This window comes from Macaca mulatta, chromosome 9, assembly GCF_049350105.2.
Source record: "Macaca mulatta isolate MMU2019108-1 chromosome 9, T2T-MMU8v2.0, whole genome shotgun sequence".
NCBI classification, from domain to species: domain Eukaryota; kingdom Metazoa; phylum Chordata; class Mammalia; order Primates; family Cercopithecidae; genus Macaca; species Macaca mulatta.
In genome coordinates this window covers 109,193,275-109,216,399 of record NC_133414.1, presented here as the reverse complement: position 1 = coordinate 109,216,399, position 23,125 = coordinate 109,193,275, and the positions used below count along the sequence as shown (strand labels likewise).

The following is a 23,125-nucleotide window of genomic DNA, read 5'->3' as shown; positions in this document are numbered from 1 at the left end:
GAAGCTTTCTCTCTTTGTATTGCCCAGGCGCAGAGGGACCCAGCCATGGTCACCATTAAGTTATTTTTTTTTCTTCCACAACGACCTTGACTTTCAGTTGGACTTGATTTTTAATTACAAAAATCTTTTAACTAGAGTGTCCAGGAGAGTGTGAGAGTGCAGTATGCGTGGACATCGCTGGTGCCCCCAGCCCTCGGCACACTGGGTATTTGAGGCTTGCGGAAGATTCCCCGTGTGGGTGCAGAGAGGGGAAGTTGCCTGAGGATGGAGGGAGTCAGCCAGGGCCTTTGGGAAGGCCTACTGTTCTCTCTTTGCCTCCAGGCCCAGCACATTCTGCTGCTTGTCAGGTTTTTTTTTCCCTTTTTTTGTAGAGATGGGGATCTAGCTATGTTGCCCAGGCTGGTCTCAAACTTCTGGCTCAAGCAATCCTCCTGCCTCAGTCTCCCAAAGTGCTGGGGTTACAGGCATGAGCCACTGTGCCCAGCCTTGCCGTCCTCCTTATGTGCCCTTCCCTCCTTGCCAGTTCACCCACCCTGCCCTATCTCCATGCCTGCTGTAGAGGCCTGGGAGGCCCTCTCTAGACTCAGCTCCCTGAGCTCGAGGTCTCATTTAACAGGGCTGAGTGGTCACACATAAGGGAGGCTGCCCAGGGCACCTGAGGCTGATCCTCTGGGGAGCCTGTTTGAAATTCCAAATAATAATTGTATGGTGACCTTGGTAAATGAGGTCAGGGGCCACTGCAGCCACATCTGCCATCAGGGCCTGGTTGGATCTGAGCAGGCCACCAGGGTCTCCTGTAGCAGAGACCTGAGCTGTGCAGGGGAGGTTCCTCCTGGCAGGGCAAGAGTCCCCTGCTTGCTTAGGCTTTGGTGTGGCTGCCAGCACACTGGCTTATTGCTGGGCTCTGAATGACTGGTGTTAGGACCCCCATTCTGTGCCTCTCCCTGCTCTGAGACCCAGTTTCCCCATCTGTAAAAGGGGATGACGACAGCTGTGCAGGTTGATAGTGAGCAGTGAGTGAGGCAACGTGCCACACTTGGCACATGGCTGGTGTTCGCCCTTGCCTCGGCCTCTGGGGCTGATGACACCTACTACCTCGAAGGGCCTTTGCACTCACTCATGCTATGGTTGTGAAAATGCTTTGTGATTCAATCGTTAGGATATTATTGTTATTTGGAAAGCTCAAGCTAGAGGCTCAAGGGTTTGGGTGGGGCAGAAGAGAGCTCGGGAGGTAAGGATTTGAGCGCTGGCTGTCTTGCAGTCTGTCTGCTTAGAGCGCAGTCTGTCTATTTAGAACACTCATTTACCTTTCCTGGGCATCTCTGGCCCTTTCCCTGGGGATTTGGAGACAGAGTGGGGACCGTATGCAGGGCGGGTGGTCCTGATGGCAGGGCTGTGAAGCCAGACTGCCTAGGTTTTTAACCCCACTCTGCCACTCAGCAGCTGGGAAGGCCTTGGGCAAGTGATGGGGTTTAATTCCCTCATTCAACAGATAGCTATCTATTGAACGTCTGCATTGTGCCGGGTGAATAGTGCCGGACAGAAACAGAAACCCCAGTTTTAGTCCAGCAGGGGAGATAGAGATGAATGACATAATATAAGAATAAGCACATAACTGCAAGCTGGGATAAGTGGTCTGGAGGAAAGGGCGACTTCTCAGAACCCCATTTCCTTGCCCATAAAGTGGGGATGATGATAGGGCCTGCTTCAAAGGGTGGTCATGAGGATTAAATGCGGTAATGCTCACAGAGGCGCTTCGCACAGGGCCTGGCAGACAGCGAGTGCCCAATAAATGGTAGTATTATTATTGTTATTAAGGTGACAGAGAATTGCAGGGATGTGAAGGAAATTTGGGCGTCATGCTGGATCCCAGGGTGGCCCTCCTCTTCCTCATCAGGCAGCCGATGGGAACCCTGGGGCACAAGCGGGGGTGCTGATGTTCCTCGGTGCCCCTTCTTGTGCGGGGCGGGCGGGCTGTCAGTGGCCCAGGCTGCCCGAGGCTGCCAGCAGGGGCGGCCGTGCTCTTTTGGGGCTGGGCCGCTCCTGCATTATTGGGAGCAGACGGGTGCTTGGCGGAGTTGCCGCCTCCAGTTCTGTGCCGGCATTAGCAGCTCGGCGGGGCTCTTGCTTAATGGGATTTTCTTCCGAAATGCTGTAATTATCGCCATACAAATACTTATTACCCAGAGCAGATGACGGCCGGGCCTTGGGCAGTAGCCAGGGAGCTGGGCTGTGCTGGGGGGCGGGGAGGGTGTGGAGAATTGGCTCCTCTTTTTGACGGAGCTCATGACCCCCTCCTCTCCTTTCTGAAACCCAGCCTGTGGCGGACAGACAGCTGTTGGGCACCTGCAGGGTGCATAGAGTCATTGAGAGAGGCCTGAGGAGCTTTCAGCCTGGTGAGGGAGAAAGAACAAATGTGTAAGGATGTCCGTAGAGACGAGGAGCACAGTGGCTACCAGCCCAGGCTTCAGTACGAGAATGGCCCAGTTTGAATCCTGGCTTCATCACCTATCAAGAGATCTTAGACAACTCACTAGCGGCTCAGCTTACTCATCTGTAAAATGGGACCAGTGGCAGCATTTACCTCATAGGGCTGTGTAGTTCAGATGAGATGATTTTTTTTGAGACGGGGTCTCACTATATTCCCCAGGCTGGTCTCAAATTCCTGGGCTCAAGCGATCCTCCCACTCAGCCTCCCGAGTAGCTGGAACTACAGGCATGCATCACCTTGCCCAGCTAATTTCTTAGTTTTGATAACTGTCCATGGTTATGAAAGAGGTTAATGCTAGGGAAAGCTGGCTGAAGGCAGCAAGAATAAAGATTAATAATTAGAATAGAGCAATGCCTGGCACATAGTCAGTGCCCCATCAGTGTGGAGATGAGTCTGATGAGAGTCGCTCGATGGGAAGGAGGGATTGGATTGTTGCTGTGTTGTGGAGGTAGGGTTTGAACCAGGCCTTGAAGACTGGGCAAGACTTAGGTTAAGTAGCAAGGGGAAGTGAGGGTAAGGGAGTTTGGGAGCATTCAGAAGGTATGTGGCACGTATTTGGGAAGGAGAGTGAGAAGCAGACCCCCCTGAGGGGCAAAGATTTGTGTTGGTGAGTTCTGGGAGAGGAGATTAAAGAAATGGGTGGGCACCTAGGCCATGGGGCAGGGAAATGGGGGTCCCCAGAGGGGGTGTGCAAAACTTTTTATTAAATTTTAAAAAACAAATAAATGATTTTTAATAAACTTATGGTCTTGTGCAAACATCACAATCCAATTTGCTTTATCATAATCACACACACACACACACACACACTTTCTCTCTCCTCTATCACACACACTAATAGGTAATTTTTTTTCTGAACTATTTAATAATAGCTTGGAGACATTGTAACTTTTTTCCTTTAAATACTTGGTGGGTGTTTTCTAAGAACAATAAGGCTATCAACATCAGAAAATTAAACATCGGTGCAAAACTATACTCCAGAATTCACACTCAGTTTTTATCAATTGCCCGGATAATGTCTTTCATGGCTGTTTTTTCCCAGGTCCACAATCCTGCCAGAATCACACATGGCATTTAATGGTCATGGTCTTTAGTCTCCCTTAATTTGGAAGAGTTCCTCAGCCTTTCTTTGTTTTTCTTGACTTTGACATTATTGATATATGCAGGCCGGTTATTTTGCAGAATGCTCCTCAGTTTGACTTCATTTGATCTTTCCTCACGGTTACATTTGGGTTACGCATTTTTGCTGGGAACGCCAAATAATGACTCCGTGTCCTTCCTGGTGCACCATGTCAGAAGGCAGGTGATGTCGGTTTGTGCCAGTATTGGTGATTTTGTCTTTAATCACTTGATAAGTTGATGTCTGCCAGGCTTCTCTGCTGAGAGGTTGTTGTTTTCTTCTTTGGTATTAACAGGTAATTTGTTGGGGGATTGTTTGAAGCTAAGTGCACATTCTGTTTCTCATCAAGCTTTCATCCCCCTAGTTTTAGCATTCATGATGATTTTCAACTCCATCATTTGTTCTCTATTAGTTAACTTTCTACCGTAAGAAAGAACTTTCCCTTCTCCCTCATCTGTTTTTTTTTTTTTTTTTTTTTTTTTTTGAGATGGGGTTTTTGCTCTGTTGCCCAGGCTGGAGTGCAGTGGCACAATTTCGATTCACTGCAACTTCTACCTCCCGGGTTCAAGCGATTCTCCTGCCTCAGCCTCCTGAGTAGCTGGGATTACAGGCACCCACCACCATGCCTGGCTAATTTTTGTATTTTTAGTAGAGACGAGGTTTCACCATGTTGGTTAGGCTGGTCTCAAACCCCTGACCTCAGGTGATCCACCCACCTCGGCCTTCCAAAGCGTTGGGATTATAGGCTTGAGCCACTGCGCCAGGCTTGCTTTCCTTCTTTTTTATGGTTTCGTAGTACTGTGTAGTGTATATGTACCACATTTTCTTTCTTTTTTTTTTTTTTTTTGAGACGGAGTCTCTGTCACCCAGGCTGGAGTGCAGTGGCGTGATCTCGGCTCACTGCAAGCTCCACCTCCGGGGTTCACGCCGCTCTCCTGCCTCAGCCTCCCGAGTAGCTGGGACTACAGGCCCCCGCCACCATGCCCGGCTGATTTTGTGTATTTTTAGTAGAGACGGGGTTTCACCGTGTTAGCCAGGATGGTCTCGATCTCCTGACCTTGTGATCTGCCCGCCTCGGCCTCCCAAAGTGCTAGGATTACAGGCGTGAGCCACCGCACCCGGCCCACATTTTCTTTATCCAATCTGCTGTTAATGTCCTGCCACCACCTTGACTTTAACATGGTTAGACTGATTTTGGACTTCTGACTTCCAGAACTGAAAGATAATACATTTGTGTTACTTTCAGCCACTAGTGTATGATAATTTGTCATAGGAATCTACTACAGTCATAGAGTTCAAAGCTATTGCAGAGGCCAAGATACGAGGGGAAGTGGGTCTGGACCAAGGCAGAGAGAGCAGAGAGAGTAAGTGGGAACGGCCTGGCGGACTCTGAGGCTCGAGCCTGAGAGAGTGATCTTGGGACTGGAATAAAGCTGGAAAAAGGCGACTGATCCTGGAGGAGAAGTTGTGAATTTGGCTTTTGCCTGTTTTCTTTGAATTGCCACTAAAAATCTATGTGAAAAAGATGGCCCCAGAGGTCGTGATGGGGAAGGTTACTCAGGAGAGTATTCAGGCTGGAGAGAGAGATGGGGGGACCCTCAGGGGAAGCACTTCAACCTATGAAGGCAGTGGAACAGAAACTTTGGTAGGAATAAGGATCTCCTGGGAGGCTGGCACAAAATGCAGATTCCCAGCCCATCCTAGAGGTGCTGGCTCTGCAGATCTTCAGCAAGGCGATTCCGGTGATTTGGATTCTGGAGTGCCCAGGACACAGTTTAAGAAACACTGCTTGGTACTGGGGTTTCCTGGAGAAGAAAGCACATCCTTCGAGGACTTACACACATTAGCTCCCACCCACATTAGAGGGCAGGAGGAAGGGAAGGCATCGAAGGAAGAGATGGTGGAGAGGCGGGAGGAACTCCTGTCCTGTGTTTGACATTGGCGTGCACTGGCTACACATTTGTGGATTTGAACCTGGGCCGAGTGGTTTTTGCAAAGGCCAAAGAAGGAGTTTGGCGAAGAGGAGGAGGGTTAGCAGCGTGGAGAGCATTCAGTCTGTCTGAGGAGGAGGTCCAAGGAAAGCTTCTGGAACATGAGATCGGGGTCACTGGTAAAGTGGGCAGAGCAGTTTCCTGGGAGAAGCGGAAGGCAGGAGGCAGATGGCCGGCAGCGAGTAGGTGGTAAGGAAGTTTGCAGAGGAGAAGACAGGCACGGGAACTCTGAAGGGGAGCAGGCTCAGGAGAGAGTTGCTTGCAGCATAGAGGCAGGTGGACTGGAATCTCTTGGAGAGGGAAGGAGGGAGCCAGGGGTCTTGGGGAATGCAGGAATGGGGAGAGCTGACGATGGGCCAGAGAAGGACAGAGGCAGAGAGAGGTGAGAGGGAGTTTTGATGGTGGCTGTGGTCATGGTCGTGGCTTAGAGCCCCTCCCTCTCGCCAGCCTCAAATAAGCTGCTTTACCAGAGTTCCCTCTTTTACTCCTCATAACACTCCTGGGAGGAAGGTATTACTCACCTCTGCTTTGCAGATGAGAAGAAGGTTCAGAGAGGTGGAGCCATCTGCCCAGGGTTGAACAGCCAGCTGGTAAGTGGTATGCTGAGATTCCCTGAGTCTTGAGGCTCTGAGACGTGCCTGTGTTTAGTTTTTAAATTTGACTTCTGCTCTGTAGACTTAATGAGGCCTGACTTCATTCACTCATTCCTTCATTATTTGCCAGACATTCATTCAGTATCTACAAAACACTTGCCAGCTGAGCATTGGGGCTGTAAAGGCAAATTGGCCGTGATTGATTCCCGCCTGCACATGTTTGCTGGGTGGACCCAAGTTGCAGACTGGTACAGGGAGCAAGGTGTCTGGTCTGGGGTGGAGAATGGTGAGCAGAGTTGGGCAGATTCAGGGAGGTGGTGGTGCAGGAGGAGGTCAGTGGTGGATGGCCTCCCAGGGGCCTGCATGGATAGAGAGCATGGAGGCCTAGGGGCTGTCAGTGGAGCCCTGGGTGCAGGACTGTGGTTTGGGGGTAGGCCACAGACCTGGGAAGGGGATTGGCAAGAGCAAGGTGAGGCCTCAGAAGTGAAGGGATTGGGGTGCACTTTGGGCCTCAGGACAGAATCCCATGGAGTTGGGATTAAGAGCTGGGCCCTGACTACCTCACACCCACTAGGATTGCAACTGTCAAAAAAACAGAAAATAAGTGTTGACAAGGGTGTGCACACTGTTGGTGGGAATGTGAAATGGTGCAGCTACTGTGGAAAACAGTATGGCGATTCCTCAAAAAATTAACAATAGAATCACCACATAACCCAGCAATTTCACTTCCAAGTAAATACCCAAAAGAACTGAATGCAGAGTCTCAAAGAGATATGTGTACACCCATGTTCAAAGCGGCATTATTTACAATAGCTAAAACAAGGAAGCAAGCCACATGTCCACCAACAGATGAAGGGATAAACAAAATGTGGTTTCTATATATAGAATAGAGTATGATTCAGCCTTAAAAAAGGACATTCTGACACATGCTACAACATGGATGAACCTTGAGGACATTGTGCTGGGTGAAAAAGCCAGTCATAAAACGACAAACACTACGATCTCACATATCTGAGGTACCCAGAGGAGTCACATTCAGAGACAGAAGGTAGAAGGGCAGTTGCCAGGGACTGGTGGAGAATGGGGGAGCTCTGTAGCATAGAGTTGCACTTTGCAGGTGAAAAAGTTCTGGAGATTGGTTTGCACAACAATCTGAATATATACATTTTAAAGTAGTACAGTACACTACAGAACTAACTATGCACTTAAAAATGATTAAGATGGTAGGTTTTATATTATGTATATTTTTACCACAATTAACAACTAAATTCTTTTTTTTTTTTTTTTTTAAAGAGCTGGGTCCTGGGGTCAGATGTGCCAGAGCTCAAGTCCTGCTCCTCAACCAGCTGGGTGACCTGAAACAGGTCATCCAAACTCTTTAGGCCTCAGTGCCCTCATCTGTCAGTCAAGACTGACAAGGAGCCTCTGAGCCAGGCACTACTGTGAGGCTTAAATGAGCTGGCTTGGTTGGGATACTACTGTAGCAATTGCTGTTTCTCCAGCCAAGGAAACAAGATGGGTCCCCAGGAGCCCAGGCGCAAGGGTGGAGTGGATCGGTAGCAAATGGGCCCTGGCATGGGGTCCCTGCCTCCTCCTCCTTGGGGCTTCCCCACTGATCACATGTCAGAGGGTGGTCCCAGGCTGGAGTTGGTGTCTGGCTGTGGCTCAGACTGGTGGGTTGGAGGATTGGGATGCTGGGAGCCCTGACTCCTCACCTACTGAGGCCTGAGGATGTGGGGAAGGCCCAGCTGGCTGACGGGAGTGCGTGCAAGGCCTCGACCATGGTATGCCAGCAGCCCCTGGGCTCAGTGGGCAGGGTTGTTCTGGCAGCCTGTATTCAGTGAGCACCCACTATGTGCCAGGTATCCTCACAGGTGCCGGGGATACAGCAGTGAGCAAACCAGCTGCGGCCTCTCCCCTTACAGGTAGCTGGGAAACTGGCCTTAGACAAAGGACTTCCTATTGACATGCAACTCCGATGGCTGTCCGAGCTCCAGAGGAGATAAGTAGGCACCTGGGGAAGCTGGTTTAGAGGAGGGCGTTTGACTGGAGGCCTGAAGGCTGTTCGGACAGGGAGCCTGGTGCATGTGCTGGGGCAGGGGAAGAGCTTGCTGAGCTCTAGGCTGCTCCAGGCCAGAAGGAAGCACTGATATTGAAGGGAACGGGGGAGCAGAGTGGAAGCCCTGCAGCTGGGGGGCTGGTATTTTCCTATTAAAGGGCTGAGGAATAATTATTCTTCTACCCTGTAGGCCAAGGCAGGCTGGCCAGAGGCCTTCGCCCTTCGGGAGCCACAGCTACCCTTTCCTTGGGGTCAGATTGTGTGCTCACTCTGCCCTTCTGGGCTCAGGTCTCCAGGACTTCAGAGTCCTCCAATACCTACCAAGGCTTGCAGCTGTGCTCACAGATCCCTCTGTGACTCGCTTCTTCCCCATCAACCTCAATTCCTGGAAACCCCAGGCTGCACCCGCTGGGGCCTCAGGCCCTCCTGCCTCACCGCTGCTTGAGGCCAATGCTGGCTTTGCTCAGATCCTTGTTACTCCTTCTTGAGCCTGGGCGGTCAAGGCTGCAGTGAGCTGTGATCATGCCCCTGCTCTCTAGCCTGGGCTACAGAGTGAGACCCTGTGTTAAAAAAAAAAAAAAAAAAAAAAAAGGGTGGAGCTGGGATTCCAGCCCAGGCCTGTGCCTTCAAGGCCTGAGTTATTTGGCCCAAAGACTGAACCACTTGGATTGGCTTCCCAGCTCTGACACTCAACCTATAGGCTCCATTTCCTCATCTGTAAGGTGATGTGAAAGACTCCTACTTCCAAGGGATGTTGTGAGAAGTACGTGGACCTCATGTTTATGAAGCAGCCAGGCCAGTGCTGCCCTGTGGAAGGGACCTGCCCCATTCCACCGGCTACCCTGGCTCTCCTGAAGACTGAGACCACCCCCGAGCAGGAGGAAGACAACCCGTCCTTTCCGCTTTCCTCCTGAGGGTGTCTGGAATCACCCAGCTGTCTCACTTAGCAGCTTGGACCCTAAGGACGCGATTTCCTTGCTCATATTGGGCTCACTTATGAGAATGGAAGGACCTGGAAGAGAGGAGGTTGTTGGTAACATGGGAGCATCCTCTGCGTGGAGCTCTTTTGGGGTGATGTCCATTTGGGGAGAACATTTCTTTTCCTATTTATCTCTTTCTAAATTTCTCTCTCTCTCTCTCTCCCTCTCCCTCCCTCCTTTCTCTCTCTCTCTTTCTTTTTTTCTTTTTCTTTTAGCAGGGTTCTTGCTCTCTTGCCCAGGCTGTAGTATAGTGGTACAATCATAGCTTATTGCAGCCTCAACCTCCTGGGCTCAAGTGATCCTCCTACCTCAGCCTCCCAAGTAGCTGAGATGACCATGCCTGGCTAATTAAAATAAAATTTTATTTGTAGAGATGGGGTCTTGCTGTGTCACCCAGGATGATCTCAAGCAATTCTCCTCTCTTGGAGTCCCAAAGCACTAGGATTATAGGAGTGAGCTGTCATGCCTGGCTGGGGAGAGCATTTCTTAATGTGTGTGTGTTTATTTTTGGAGTAGGGAAACAAAGAAACATGGAAAACCCGCTCAACTAATGCTATTTAAAATGTCAATTTTAATGCAAATTCTTTCCTGTATTCAAGAAATACTTATTGAAACATCTATCATGTGCCATGTTCTGTGTTGCACCCTGGGTGTACAATAGCAATAAAACATAGTCTGTGTCCCCAGGTTGCTTCTAATCTCATGTGGAGGCTGGGACATCAGTCAGGGAATCCTCCAAATCAGTATAAATTGACTCTGACTGGGGAAGGTGGCTCAGGCTTGTAATCCCAGCACTTTGGGAGGCCGAGGCAGTTGGATCATTTGAGGTCAGGAGTTGGAGACCAGCCTGGCCAACATGGTGAAACCCTGCCTCTACTAAAAATGCAAAAAAATTTAGCTGGGTATGGTGGTGGGTACCTGAGAATAGCTTCAGCCTGGGAGGTAGAGGTTGCAGTGAGCTGAGATTACACCACTGCACTCTGGCCTGGGTGACAGATTCTATCTCAAACAAAAACAAAAACAAAAACAAAAAACAATTGGCTCTGATTTGTGCTACAAAGGAGAGGGTCAGGGCGCTCTGTGGGCCTGTGATAGGAAGGTTTGCCAATTGGAGTTCATAGGCAAAGAGGAAGGAAGGAGCATTCTAGGCAGAGGGAGTAGGAAGTCAGAAGGAGCATGGGGCGGGCTGGGTTGGTGGGCACAGAACAGACCACTCAGGAGCTTGTAGTTCACGGTAAGGAGATTTTTTTTTTTTTTTTGTAAGGTGGAGTTTTGCCCTGTCACCCAGGCTGGAGTGCAGTGGCATAATCTTGACTCACTACAACCTCCGCCTCCTGGGTTCAAGCGATTTTCCTGCCTCAGCCTCCCAAGTAGCTGGGATTACAGGCACCTGCCACCATGCCCTGCTAATTTTTGTATTTTTAGTAGAGACAGGTTTTGCCATGTTGGCCAGGCTGGTCTCTAACTCCTGACCTCAGGTGATCCACTTGCCTCAGCCTCCCAAAGTCCTGGGATTACAGGCATGAGCCACCGCGCCCGGCCACTAAGAAGATTTGTCTCGATTCCAAGAGCAATGGAGATCCATTGAAGGCTTTAAGTGCGGAGTGACATGATCAGATTTGCATCTTGAAAAGACCACTCTGGCTGTGGCTTGGAGAGCAGATTGGAGGGGGGCCAAGGTGAACGTGGGGAGCCTGTGAGGCGGCGCTGCAGGGTTCGGGCTCGAGGACAGAGGTGTGGGGCGGGTGTGGAAGCTGGCGGGTGGGATGTGGGAAATGCACCCGGGCCAGCCTGCAGGTTGGGGTGTTAGGCCTCTGTGGGCCCCTTTACTGCTGTCTGGGCAGTGGCTGGGGAGGGAATTTCTTTCTTTCCTCCGTTCTCTCTGTCTGACTCTGTAGACTCTCAGCGCCGCAGCCTCGGCCAGGGTAAGATTTCAAAGCAAAGAGCTGGGTGTACCGTTCCCGAGCAGGCTTGTCTTATTCGGTGATAGCGTGCGTTCGTTCGTTCTTTCTTTCTTTCTTTGTTTGTTTCTTTCTTTCTCTCTTTCTCTCTCTCCTTTCTTTCTTTCTTTTTCTTTCTTTCTTCCCTGCAGGAAGGGTGAGCCTCTCACCTTTCACCACAAGGTGGTGAGCCATCCACCACAGGCTGTGATGAGGAAGGAACGTTCTAGTCCCTGAGGTAACAGCAGTGGCTGGAGCTCCAGGGTGAGAAATTGCGAAGCTGGCGCCAGGAGCCCCCAGAACAGCCCGTGAGGGGCCCAGGGAGTTTATTCCTGCAGCCCCAGGAAATCCCAGGGTTTCTTTTGGTTCCTCACAAATACCCAGAGACTGGGGATCAAATTCTTGTTTCCTGAGAGGATTCAAGACATCCTTGTGTGTTTTTGTTTTTTCCTTGGTAACTTTGCTTCGGAGGATTTTCTCCAAAATCTTTTGCCACCGAGGTTTTCCTTTTAGGCTAGGACCACACAGGAACGGAGGGAAATCAGGGCCGTTTGCCACTGAGCATTTTTCCTCCTTGGGGAGAAGGATGGGTGTAAACTCATGACTTTTGGAAGAGGGAGAACCGTCTTAGGGTGTCTTCCCTGGTCTTCAGCTTCCTGGGTCCTGCAGGGAAGTGAGTGACTCTTCCCAGTTCAACTTGGCCCTGCCAGTCCAGCACCGGCTGGAGCTGAGCCAGGGGACGCCACCTCCTGGTGGAGCCATAGTCCTGGAGGAAAATCACAGCAGTGGCAGTAGTCAAGATAATCGCAGCAGGTAATAATGCTGTAGAGAGCACAAATTGTGTGCCGGGCATTATTCTTGTGTTTTAGAAATATCAAGACATTTAAACCTCACCGTATCTCCAAGTGGTGGGTTTTACCATAATCCTCATTTTATAAATGGGGAAACTGAGGCATAGAAAAGCTGACTTACGTGCCCAAGGTCACACAGCCAGTGTAATGGTGGAGCAGGAATTTGAAGCCGGATGGTCTGGCTCCAGAGCCCACATTCTTGGCGACTAAGAACACTTAGCTCAGCCTGGCGGGGGAGCCCCCGAAATTGTTGTGTAGGCAGAGCACATGGTTTCGTTACGGAGCCCCAGTGCAGCCGTGTCCTCTACAAAGCCCTCAAGTTATGTTCTTCAGCTCTGTCCAAGGCATAGCCACTCGAGGTGAGGGCATGGGATGAGGGGACAGAGGGAGAGTCCAGCAACATGAGGACTTGTGACGTAGGAGACAGAACGTGGAATCACACTGGCTGGGGTCTGATCCTGCCCCACCACTTATTAGCCGTGTAGCACCATGCAAGTTGCTTCATGCATCCGTGCCTCAGTTTCCTCCTCAGCAAGTTGGAGAGCGTATGACTGCCGTTATAGGTTGTGAAATGAGAGTGAAATGAGATGAAGCATGCTTAGGGTCAGGCCTGGAGCCTGAACACAGTTGGTGCCCAGGAAGAAGTGGCAGGTGTGGGCTCTAGTGGCAAAACCTCAGGGAGCCCAGGTGGGCTCTGGATCTTGGGATCTTCCTGAGACTTGAGGCTGGGACCTGCCCGAGTGGGCCCACTCCACCAGCTGTTCTGGCTGCCCTGGGCTTAAGGTCCTAGCAGCATCTCCCAGTCTCCCCTGGCAGCTTGCTGGGGGAGGGGATTCCGTGGCAACATTGAGGACCTCCCATTGGAGGAATCAGATGCGGCAGGAAAATGTCCTCCTTGCCTTATTCTAGCAACCTTTGATGAGGGGAAGTGGCTGGCTTAGGTTGTGAACTTGATCCTGGTGGGAGAGAGGGTGGGCTACCCCGTGGAGGTCACTTTCTCAGCCTAAGTGGCAATAATACCTCCTTAGGCAGCAGCCGTCAGACCTGGGAGCTTAGTGAGAGCTCTCAGGCTGCAGGCTGGGGTGAGGGGCTCTCCCCTGAGAGGAGGCATTAAGCTCTGCGTTAGACAGCAAGGCTGATGGGGGCAGGCTGGGATGGGCTTGGGCCTCTTTTGACATTCTGTCCCGGAAGCAGGGTCCCCAAGGGAGAGGCTGTGCTTGCCTTGCTGTCTGTGCCGTTGTCTTTTTCTCCCTGCTTGTCTTAGGTCTTGTGTGGAGTGGGGTGTAGGAAGTGAGAAACAGGAGTGGGACTAAGGAATGCACCCCTGCACCTGCACTGTGGGGGCTGGTACAAAAGGGTAAGAAGAGAGGTGTGCTAATGTGGGGTGTCATCAGAATGTCCTCTCCACCTCTGTCCTGCCTTAGTGGGAATTCCATCCTCAGGGATTCTTGAGTTCCATTTTGGGTCCTGCTTTGTTAAGATAAGTCAGTGTTTGTCTTTGCCTCAATTTTGCCATCTGTGAAATGGGAATAATTATCATAGTCAATTGCTTTAGTTGCCGTGAAAAGGAATGAGTGATGAATGATATGTAAAATTCATCAGATTTTTCATGATTTTGACCAAGTAATTGCATTTACAGGAATGCATTCCTCCCAAATGCTCATCAACCTTTATGCAATAATTTATATTTGGACAATATCTAACCAGCCCAGGGATACCAGTCACAGGGAATCAGGGAGGGAGTGGTCCAGTAACTTGATATATCCAAATGAAGGGACACTTCATGGCCGATCGGAATCTTAGGTGGAAAACACACAGCGTATGATATTGTAGAAGGAGGGGGTAACATTTATGTCTCATTCATCCTCTTCAGAATCTTGCAAAGCACTTTGCACATAGTAAGTCTTCTGTAAACATTTGTTGAATTATCTTAAGTATATAAAAGTAGTTTCCAACAAAAACAGGCTTGAGGGCAAATATTTCAGAACATTAAAAGGAGTTATTTCTTAGTGATGGGATTACGTATGACTTTCATTTTTTTCTTTGTTTTGGAAATGGAAAAATATTCAGTAATGTGCATAGCACTCTTATTTTTATATGCAATAACTTTATATGTTGGCTATTATGGATATTATATGTTGGATATTATGTTTGTTTATAAAAACAGATGTCTTTAAAAAAATAAAAACACTGCAGAAAAGTATAAAAAAGAAACTGAGGTCACCTTGAGTTCTACCACTTAGCGGTGACAGCCATTACTATGTGGCACACAGCCCCCAGCTCATTCTGTATTCGTGTGTGTGTGTGTGTGTGTGTGTGTGTGTGTTTCTACATAAGCAGTGTGTTAGTCCATTCTCACACTGCTAATAAAGACATAGCTGAGACTGGGTAATTCATAAAGGATAGAGGTTTAATTGACTCACAGTTCCACATGGCTAGGGAGGCCTCAGGAAACTTACAATCATGGTAGAAGGGGAAGCAAACACATCCTTCTTCACATGGTGGGAGCAAGGAGAAGTGCAGGAGAACGGTCCTTTATAAAACCATCAGATCTTGTGAGACTTATTCACTATCACGAGAGCAGCACAGGAAAGACCTGCTCAGACGATTCAATTACCTCCCACCGGGTCCCTCCTATGACACATGGGGATTATGGGAGCTACAATTCAAGATGAGATTTGGGTGGGGACACAGCCAAACCATATCAAGCAGGTTCTTAGAAAAGGGTTGTCTTGTGACCTTTTCCCATGTTCTGTGTCATGCACAACTTTCTTTGTCAAGACAAGCAGATCTGTTCCGTTTTAAATGGCTGCATGACAGATGGCAGTTTCGCAGATGTGCTGAATTCAACCAAGCAATGCTCTACTAATGTCCATTTAACTTGTTTAAGATTTTTCCTCTTATAATCAATGCTGACATATTTTTATAATAGAAAAATAACAACCAAAAATGCCTTTTGGTTTTAGGTTTGGGGATAAACATTTCAACCCAAAGAAAACCAGCCCTGGTTGGGAAGAGAACCACTTTTAAAGGGCTTCATGATGACATTCTCAGTATTTGAAGAAAGGCCGGGGTACAGAGGGAGCAGGTTGGGGTGCAACACAGTGAGGCTCAGAGTGGCTGTTTCAGGAAATAATATTTAGTTCATTGAAAAATGACCTTTACATTGAGCAGAGCCATCTCATTTGGAGAAGGTGTCCCTGCAGCAGTTAGGGTGGGGAGGCGGCTCAGTCAGGGGCTCTCACCAATGGCTTGTGTTAGCTTGGAAAGGCCTCAGGCCCCTCTGAGAGATCCTGTTAGGAAAGTGATGAGGAGCAGGGAATGAGTTTTTGCAGCTGCTTCTGAGGATCAGGAGCTAGGCCCACAGGATGGGCAGCGAGAGGATGCGTTGAATGTTGAGACAGCCTGACCTGGTAGAAAAAGCCTGGCCCGTGGGTCAGATGGCCGTGGGTTCAGATTTCTGTTCTGTCAATTACCAGCAGGTGACCTTGGGAAGGCACCTAGCCTCTTAGAGCCACTCTCATCTGTAAGATGAGCACAGTTACTATTTTTCTGCATGGTGTGAAGGTGTGTGTAACTCCAGTTCCGAGATGGTGCAGAAAAGGAATCCATGTGTTGTTGATCTTAGTGGAAGCAACCCTAGAACATCACCCAGACCAAACTCCTTCCTTCCTTCCTTCCTTCCTTCCTTCCTTCCTTCCTTCCTTCCTTCCTTCCTTCCTTCTTTCCTTCCCCTCTCTCTCTCTCTTTCTTTTCTTTCTTTTCTTTCCTTTCTTTCCTTTCTCTTTCCTTTCTCTTTCCTTTCTTTCCCTTCTTTCCCTTCTTTCCCTTCTTTCCCTTCTTTCCTTTCCTTTCTTTCCTTTCCTTTCCTTTCTTTCCTTTCCTTTCTTTCCTTTCCTTTCTTTCCTTTCCTTTCCTTTCTTTCCTTTCCTTTCTTTCCTTTCCTTTCTTTCCTTTCCTTTCTTTCCTTTCCTTTCTTTCCTTTCCTTTCTTTCCTTTCCTTTCTTTCCTTTCCTTTCTTTCCTTTCCCCTTCCTTCCTTCCTTCCTTCCTTCCTTCCTTCCTTCCTTCCTTCCTTCCTTCCTTCCTTCCTTCCTTCCTTCCTTCCTTCCTTCCTTCCTTCCTTCCTTCCTTTCTTTCTTTCTTTCTTTCTTTCTTTCTTTCTTTCTTTCTTTCTTTCTTTCTTTCTTTCTTTCTTTCTTTCTTTCAATGGAGTTTCCTTCTTGTTGCCCAGGCTGGAGTGCAATGGCACGGTCCCAGCTCACTTCAACCTCCACCTCCCGGGTTCAAGCGATTATCCTGCCTCAGTCTCCTGAGTAGCTGGGATTACAGGTGCCCGCCACCATGCCCTACTAATTTTTTTGTATTTTTAGTAGAGATGGGGTTTCACCATGTTGGCCAGGCTGGTCTTGAACTCCTGACCTCAGGTGATCCGCCTGCCTCAGCCTCCCAAAGTCCTGGGATTACAAGTGTGAGCCGCTGCATCCGGCCAGACCAAACATTTCTAAACTCCTGGAGGACAGGGACTTTGTTTCTCAAAGTAGCTTGGACTTGGGTTGAGCTCTTGGCCGTACCCAGAACTTTTGACTAAAGTTGGCTAAGTGAGAAGACTGGGCTGCAGGTGAACATAGGGCGTGTGTGTGCGCCTGCGCGTGCGCATGTGTGAGCATGACAGTGTTGAGGAAGAGGTGGAGGCAAGCGGGAGCTGCCCCAGGGAGATAGATGGCAGAGGGGACAGCTGGAGTGAGGCCTGAGGGAGATTCTGCTGTGTGGGGCTCATTGGGGGAGCTTTCTGGGGTAGGGAGAGCCTCACTCCTGGAATGGCCTGCCTTGGTGAGGCTGAGTGAGGCTGGGTGGGGCAGACAGCTCTTCAGGTGGGTCCAAGGTGGCCTTGGAAGGAAGGAGGGGCCCGGCAGCCCGGCATGGGGTGAGAGGAGGAGCTGTAGGCCTGGCCCCAGGACCCAGATGGTGGGGGTGGCCTCCCTTCCTGGCCACCCTCCTGCTCACTGCTGCAGGACTGGCCTCCTGGCAGGCCCCCCATCCTCCTGACCCAGAGCCTCCGCTGGCCCTCAGTTTCTTCTCTGCTTGCTCTCTCCAGCCTTCTGTAATCTGGCCCGCCTTCCCCCAGCCCTGCTTCTCACAGCTTCCAACTCTCTGGCTGTCTGCTGCCCGCTTCACCCCTCAGCTACTCCAGGCCTGATGCAGTGTGGTCCTCGGGGCACGTCTGCTCCCTCCCGGTCGTGTGCAGTTCTTCCTTGTCTTGGAGCCTCAGCTTGAGTTCCATTTCCTCAGTCCTTTAAAATTGCGTGGCCCTCCTTGCTGTCTCCTGCTCAGAATATGGACAGCTCGCAGGAGCCAGTGCCACCAGACGATAACACTGGTGTCCCCATGGGGCCCTTTGCAAGCGCAGGCCATGCCCTTTACTTGCTTATACCCTGTGCTGACCCTGTAAGTTAGACACAGTTGTCGTCCCCATTTTATAGATAAGGAAACTGAGGCTTAGCGAGGATTCTACCTGAATAGCCTCTCTCCTTGACTAGTTTCCACATTCTTCCCTGGGTGAATGTCTCATCTCTCCAACTAGACCGAGCTGCATTAGTGGCAGAAACCACGTTTTCGGTTTCCACAGCACTCCCAGTGATGCGCCCTGTGCCCTGCAGTTCCAGTGGGTTGGACATCAGCTGCAAAGAGAGCCCAGCTTGTTGGGCCTCGACACAGACTAAACTCACAGAAGCCCCCAGCCCCACTGATGAGATGACTGGCTGATCCAGGGGGGGCGGGCACCTGGAGCAGAGCCCCTGGCCTGGGGGCTCACCCTGCTCACTTCACTGCTTCCTTCTCTCCTTCTTCCTCCAGGGAACTCAATGGCAACAACATCACTCGGATCCACAAGAATGACTTTGTGGGGCTCAAGCAGCTGCGGGTGCTGTGAGTATGGGGTGCTCCCTCCCACCCCACCCCCGGCAATGCCACGGTGGTCCTGGGCAGGGCCCTGGCTGTGGGTGGTAGGGTGGTGGACTGGCTGGGCCCCTCCACTGTGGAGTCGATCTTGGCAAGACATCCTGAGGGGTGTCGGGTGGGGTGATGTTCAGTCTTGAGTCTTAACTCATCATAAGATCCGACGTCCTGTGCTCTCGGGGTGGTTCAGGGATCCTAGGACCTCAGTTCTTTCAGAACTCCCGCCTCTGCAGTTCTGAGGGTCTTTGGAGGAGCAGGGACCTCATGACCAACCGTCTCTGAGGTCAGAGCTGACAAGCTGCTGGGTAGGGATCTGCTCCAGAACCCCCTGACCTCTGCCCCTTCCCAGGCTCTGGGTGTGTCCCTTCTGAGTCTGGGGAAGCCCACGCTCTCTCCAGGGATTCCCCTCCCCTCTGCCCCCAGGCCTCCAGAGGGAGCCTCTCACACTTCAGGCTTTTGGAAACAAAGCAGAGAAAGAGAATTGTCTGGTGGTGTTTCCCCCGCAGCCCTGCCCCCAACGTCATCTGAGGCCCATGCAGGGGCACGCAAGCCACCTGCTTGCGGGTGGAGAGGGACAGATGCAGTGGGAAAAACATACTTGACTATCTCAAAAGTTATCAGGCAACAGTCAATCTGTTGGTGAAAAATGCTGCCCCACCAGCCGGATGCTCTGGGTTTCAGGGCACGTTGGCGGCAAGGGGACGCAGAGTCCCACAGAGCCAGGTGGTTCAGTTGGCGTGGGCACCCCACTCTTGTCTTCAGCAGATGGGGCCAGGCGGGGTGGGGGTACAGGCAGAGAGGGTGTTGTCTGCCAATTGTAGAGTGTGTTGCTGCCTGTGTGGGCTCTGCCCAGTTGGCACAGGCTCCCCTCCCCCTGATACTGGCCGGTCCCCCCTGTTCTGTCCCTTGGACATGTGCCTTCAGGGCCCAAAGAGGCCAGGGCACGTGCGCCAGCAGCTCAAGCCAGCCTGTGCTGCCTGCTGCTGGGCCTCGCTCCCTGGAGCCTGATTGGAGCGGAGACATGGTGCTCGGGTGCCCCGTGGCCCTCTGCCCTGGCAGGCAACTTCAGAGGGTTGGGGGTTGCAAGTGTATTTTGCAGTGAGGTGAGATGCTGGGAGCCCTGAGGAGCCCATGTCAGCGAATTTGCAAAGGTGTAAGGAAATTGGGTCTGCTCAGGCCAGGCGTAGGCCCGTGTGAGGCTTGGGCATGGCTCCTGTCTTACTCCCTTGCCAATGCTGCCCTGGCAGAGGTTGCCTCTGCCCCTCCGTCATGCCAGCTGTTGCTAGCAGCTCTTGTCCCACACCCTGTAGCTGTCCTTGTCTCTTTGCTTCCCCAGGCAGCTGATGGAGAACCAGATTGGAGCAGTGGAACGCGGGGCTTTTGATGACATGAAGGAGCTGGAGCGGCTGTGAGTCCTGGCAGGGTGCGGGCCAGGAGGGCGGGGGGCTGGCACGTAAGGGAACTGGCAGGCCAAGCTGCTGCCGGGGATGAGGGGCACTCAGGGGAGGGGACCCCACGCCCAGCCTGCCTCCACCAGCGGATGGAGCCAGGAGCAGCTGCAGCTGTGAAAGTGATCACAAGGCATGGTCACAGAGAAACCTGGAGTGGGTCCCCACCCCACATTCTCCATGCAACTGTCCCTGTTGTTGTTCCCTGAAGATATGTGATGGCAAAAAATTTACATAATAATACAGAGGAAGTGAAATTTCTTCCTGTCATCTCATCCTGACATAACTGCTGTTCATTGATTTGTGTGTCCTTAAAGGAAGCCGTGGTGTGCCAAGGGGACCCATCAGGGAAGCCCTGGGAGATTGGTGTCTTAGGTGCACAGGGCCACAATCCAGAAATGTGAAGGTGGAGGCGTGTTCTGATTCACATGGTTTGTTGCTGAATAGGGCTTTTAAGTTTGAAAATGGGTCTTGATCAAGTTTTGCATTTCAGTTTGGCAACGATGAAAAAAAGAAACATGGCGGGGTGAGGTGGGGGATGGGCACTCATAGTCACGGTGTTTGCCGATCGCTTCCTTCTGAAAGTGGACTGGCTGTAGGTGTTAAGAGTCCTAAAGTTCATGCTCTTTGAACCAGAAAGTCCGTTTTATTTTAAGTAAATAATCAGAGACATGGCTAAAAATTATATATCAGGATATGAATTGCATTTTATTATTTATTTGTTTATTTATTTATTTATTTATTTTTGAGACCAAGTCTTGCTGTGTCTATCAGGCTGGAGTGCAGTGGCTTGATCTCGGCTCACCACAACCTCCACCTCCCGGGTTCAAACGATTCTCCTGCCTCAGCCTCCCGAGTAGCTGGGACTACAGGTGCACGCCACCACGCCTGGCTAATTGTTTTTGTATTTTTAGTAGAGATGGGGTTTCACCATGTTGGCGAGGCTGGTCTTGAACTCCTGACCTCAGGTGATCCACCTGCCTCAGCCTCCCAAAGTGCTAGGATTACAGGCATGAGCCACCGCATCCAGCCATTGCACATTATTTCAATAGAAAAAAATTGGAAATTCATTCTAGTGGCTACATAAGATATAAAATCACATTTCTGAAGAACAGTTAAGGCCATGGGAATGTGCTTGCAATATAATGTTAAATGGAAAAGATAGAAAATGACAATAGTATTACTAAAATCAATTTGCATGTGGATAGAATACAGGAGGAAGAAGACAACTGGAACCACTGACTCTCATTATAGTGAGTGGTGGATTATAGGTAACTTTATTTTTATTCTTTGTGTTTTTCTCTTTTAATCAATTTTCTTATGACAAGTTTATTATTATGTAGGGGAGCTACCACCACTCTATGCCAGGCACCTGGGGCAGCTCTTTGCCTTATATTATCTCATTTAATCCTTAAAACAACACTGCTCTAAGTGGTATTTCACAGATGAGAAAGAGAGGTACACAGAGATTAAGTCACTTGTCCCCAGTTGTGCAGAAGAAGGGATTAGAACCCAGATCATTTTGCCTTCAAAGTCTGAGCTCTTAATGAAGATGACCTGATACCTCACCTTTCTGTTTTGTTTTTTTTTTTTTTGAGACAGAGTTTCACTCTTGTTGCCCGGGCTGGAGTGCAGTGGCATGATCTCGACTCACTGCAATCTCCGCCTCCTGGGTTCAAGCGATTCTCCTACCTCAGCCTCCCGAGTAGCTGGGATTACAGGTGCCTGCCACCACGCCCAGCTAATTTTTTATATTTTTAGTAGAGCCTAAAACTAAAAAAAAACCAACTGAAAAAACCAACTAAAACTGTTGTTTTCGTATGTTTTACCATGTTGGGCAGGCTGGTCTTGAACTCCTGACCTCAGGAGATCCGCCCGCCTCAGCCTCCCAAAGTGCTGGGATTACAGGTGCACACCATCATGCCTGGCTGAGCATGCATTTTTATTTATGATAAAAAAAATCAATAAAGCTGTTTTCTTTTCTTTTTTTTTGAGACAGAGTTTTGGTCTGTTGTCTAGGCTGGAGTGCAGTAGCACAATCTTGGCTCACTGCAAACTCTGTCTCCTGAGTTCAAGCGATTCTCCTGCCTCAGCATCCCGAGTAGCTGGGATTACAGATGCCTGCCACCACGCCCGGCTAATTTTTGTATTTTTAGTAGAGATGGGGTTTCACCATGTTGGCCAGGCTGGTCTCGAACTCCTGACCTCAGGTGATCCGACCGCCTTGGCCTCCCAAAGTGCTGGGATTACAGTTGTGAGCCACCGTGCCTGGCTGCTATTTTCATTTTGAAAAAAGACCCAAAGCAAACAATAAAAAAAAGAGAAACCTCTGTTAAACCAAATGTGGATGAAATCAGGGCTGTGTGGCCATTAGGGTATATCTCCCATTTCAAGTGTAGTCAGGTTTCCAACTCACAGAGGGAGATAGCATTGGAATCAGTGCCTTAGAAACCACACAGGGCTTGCAAATGTGAAGTGATGATGATGACGGCTATGGGAAGAAATAGTGGAAGGAGAGGTGCTGGTGAGGGGCTTCCACAGACGCTCTGTTCTTATCCTCGCCACATGCTGGGTGGTGGAATCTCCACTTTACAGATGAAGAACTGAGGCCCAGAGAAGGTAATTTCCCTGGGATGCCACATGGACCCTGTTAGGATTTGAACGCTGGACATTCTGCTTCTGAATCCGTCGGGTGCTTTCTGAGAAGTCCTTTGGATTTCCTGGCCGTCTAGGTGATTTCCAATTCTTCTTCTCTTTTTTAGGCGACTGAACCGAAACCAGCTGCACATGTTACCGGAACTGCTGTTCCAGAATAACCAGGCTTTGTCAAGACTGTGAGTGACGTTCTGTGGCCAGAAAGTTCTCCCTGTGGTTTTGTCTCTCACCCTGTGGGAGGCACAGTGTTCGGTCAGTGGGGCCTGGATGTTCCCATGACCTTGACCCCGTGCTCCTCCCCTGGCAGGAATGGTCCAGGGCATCAAAGGCCAGGCCCTTTCTGTAGGAAGGTGCTGTGCAGGGTATTTCTCCATCGCAAGCACTTGGAAGAACCCACAGTTCATCCAGATTTGTGAGCTGCCGCTGACGGTGTGGGTACAAGGGTGTTCTGCCAGCAGGCACGCTTGTGGACGGTGATGCCAGCCTTTACAGGGGCTCATTCTTACACATCTCTCACTGCGCCTTTGGTAACCAGCCTGGAGCTGAATATTTATTCATTCAACTAAGCCCTTCTTGAACCTATTTCTGTTTTCAGCTCTTTCTACCTTTTAGGGTCATGAGGTCTGTAAGGTTATTAACCATGGTCGTATTTTTATTTGCTGTCAATGTACTTCTTTCAAGTTTAAAGGATAGTTGCTAATTCTGCTGCACCATGATTTGCCACGTGTCTGTAATTTTTCTACCATATATTTCATTTTATGGGAATTGGGTTGGACAAGACCTTTTAGATTATCTAAGGAATCTTTTCTGCAGCTCCTTAGCATATGGTACCGCAGTCTTTGCTTGGCTACCTCTAGTGATGGGGAGCTCAGCACTTCTGCAAACAATCAACTCTATCGCTGGACAAATAAGTAAATTAGAAAATTTTTAACTCTGGGCCCTAAATCTGCTCTCCAGTAACTTATATTTTTCTTAGTTTGCTTTGTATAACTACCTAGCTTTTGAGGAGCTGTCAGGTTTTTGAATTTTGAGTTGTGAGG

General features: G+C 49.9%; 1 protein-coding gene across 2 annotated transcripts in view; it reads left to right on the top strand.

Moving 5' to 3' along the window:
* Positions 1–23,125, top strand: part of SLIT1 (slit guidance ligand 1) — a 184,670-nt gene that overhangs the window by 3,833 nt on the left and 157,712 nt on the right. For both annotated transcript variants that reach the window (XM_077947006.1, XM_015147856.3), the window contains exons 2-4: positions 17,881–17,952; positions 19,319–19,390; positions 22,193–22,264. In XM_077947006.1, the coding sequence (XP_077803132.1) occupies positions 17,881–17,952; positions 19,319–19,390; positions 22,193–22,264 (216 nt within the window). The remainder of the gene's footprint in view (positions 1–17,880; positions 17,953–19,318; positions 19,391–22,192; positions 22,265–23,125) is intronic.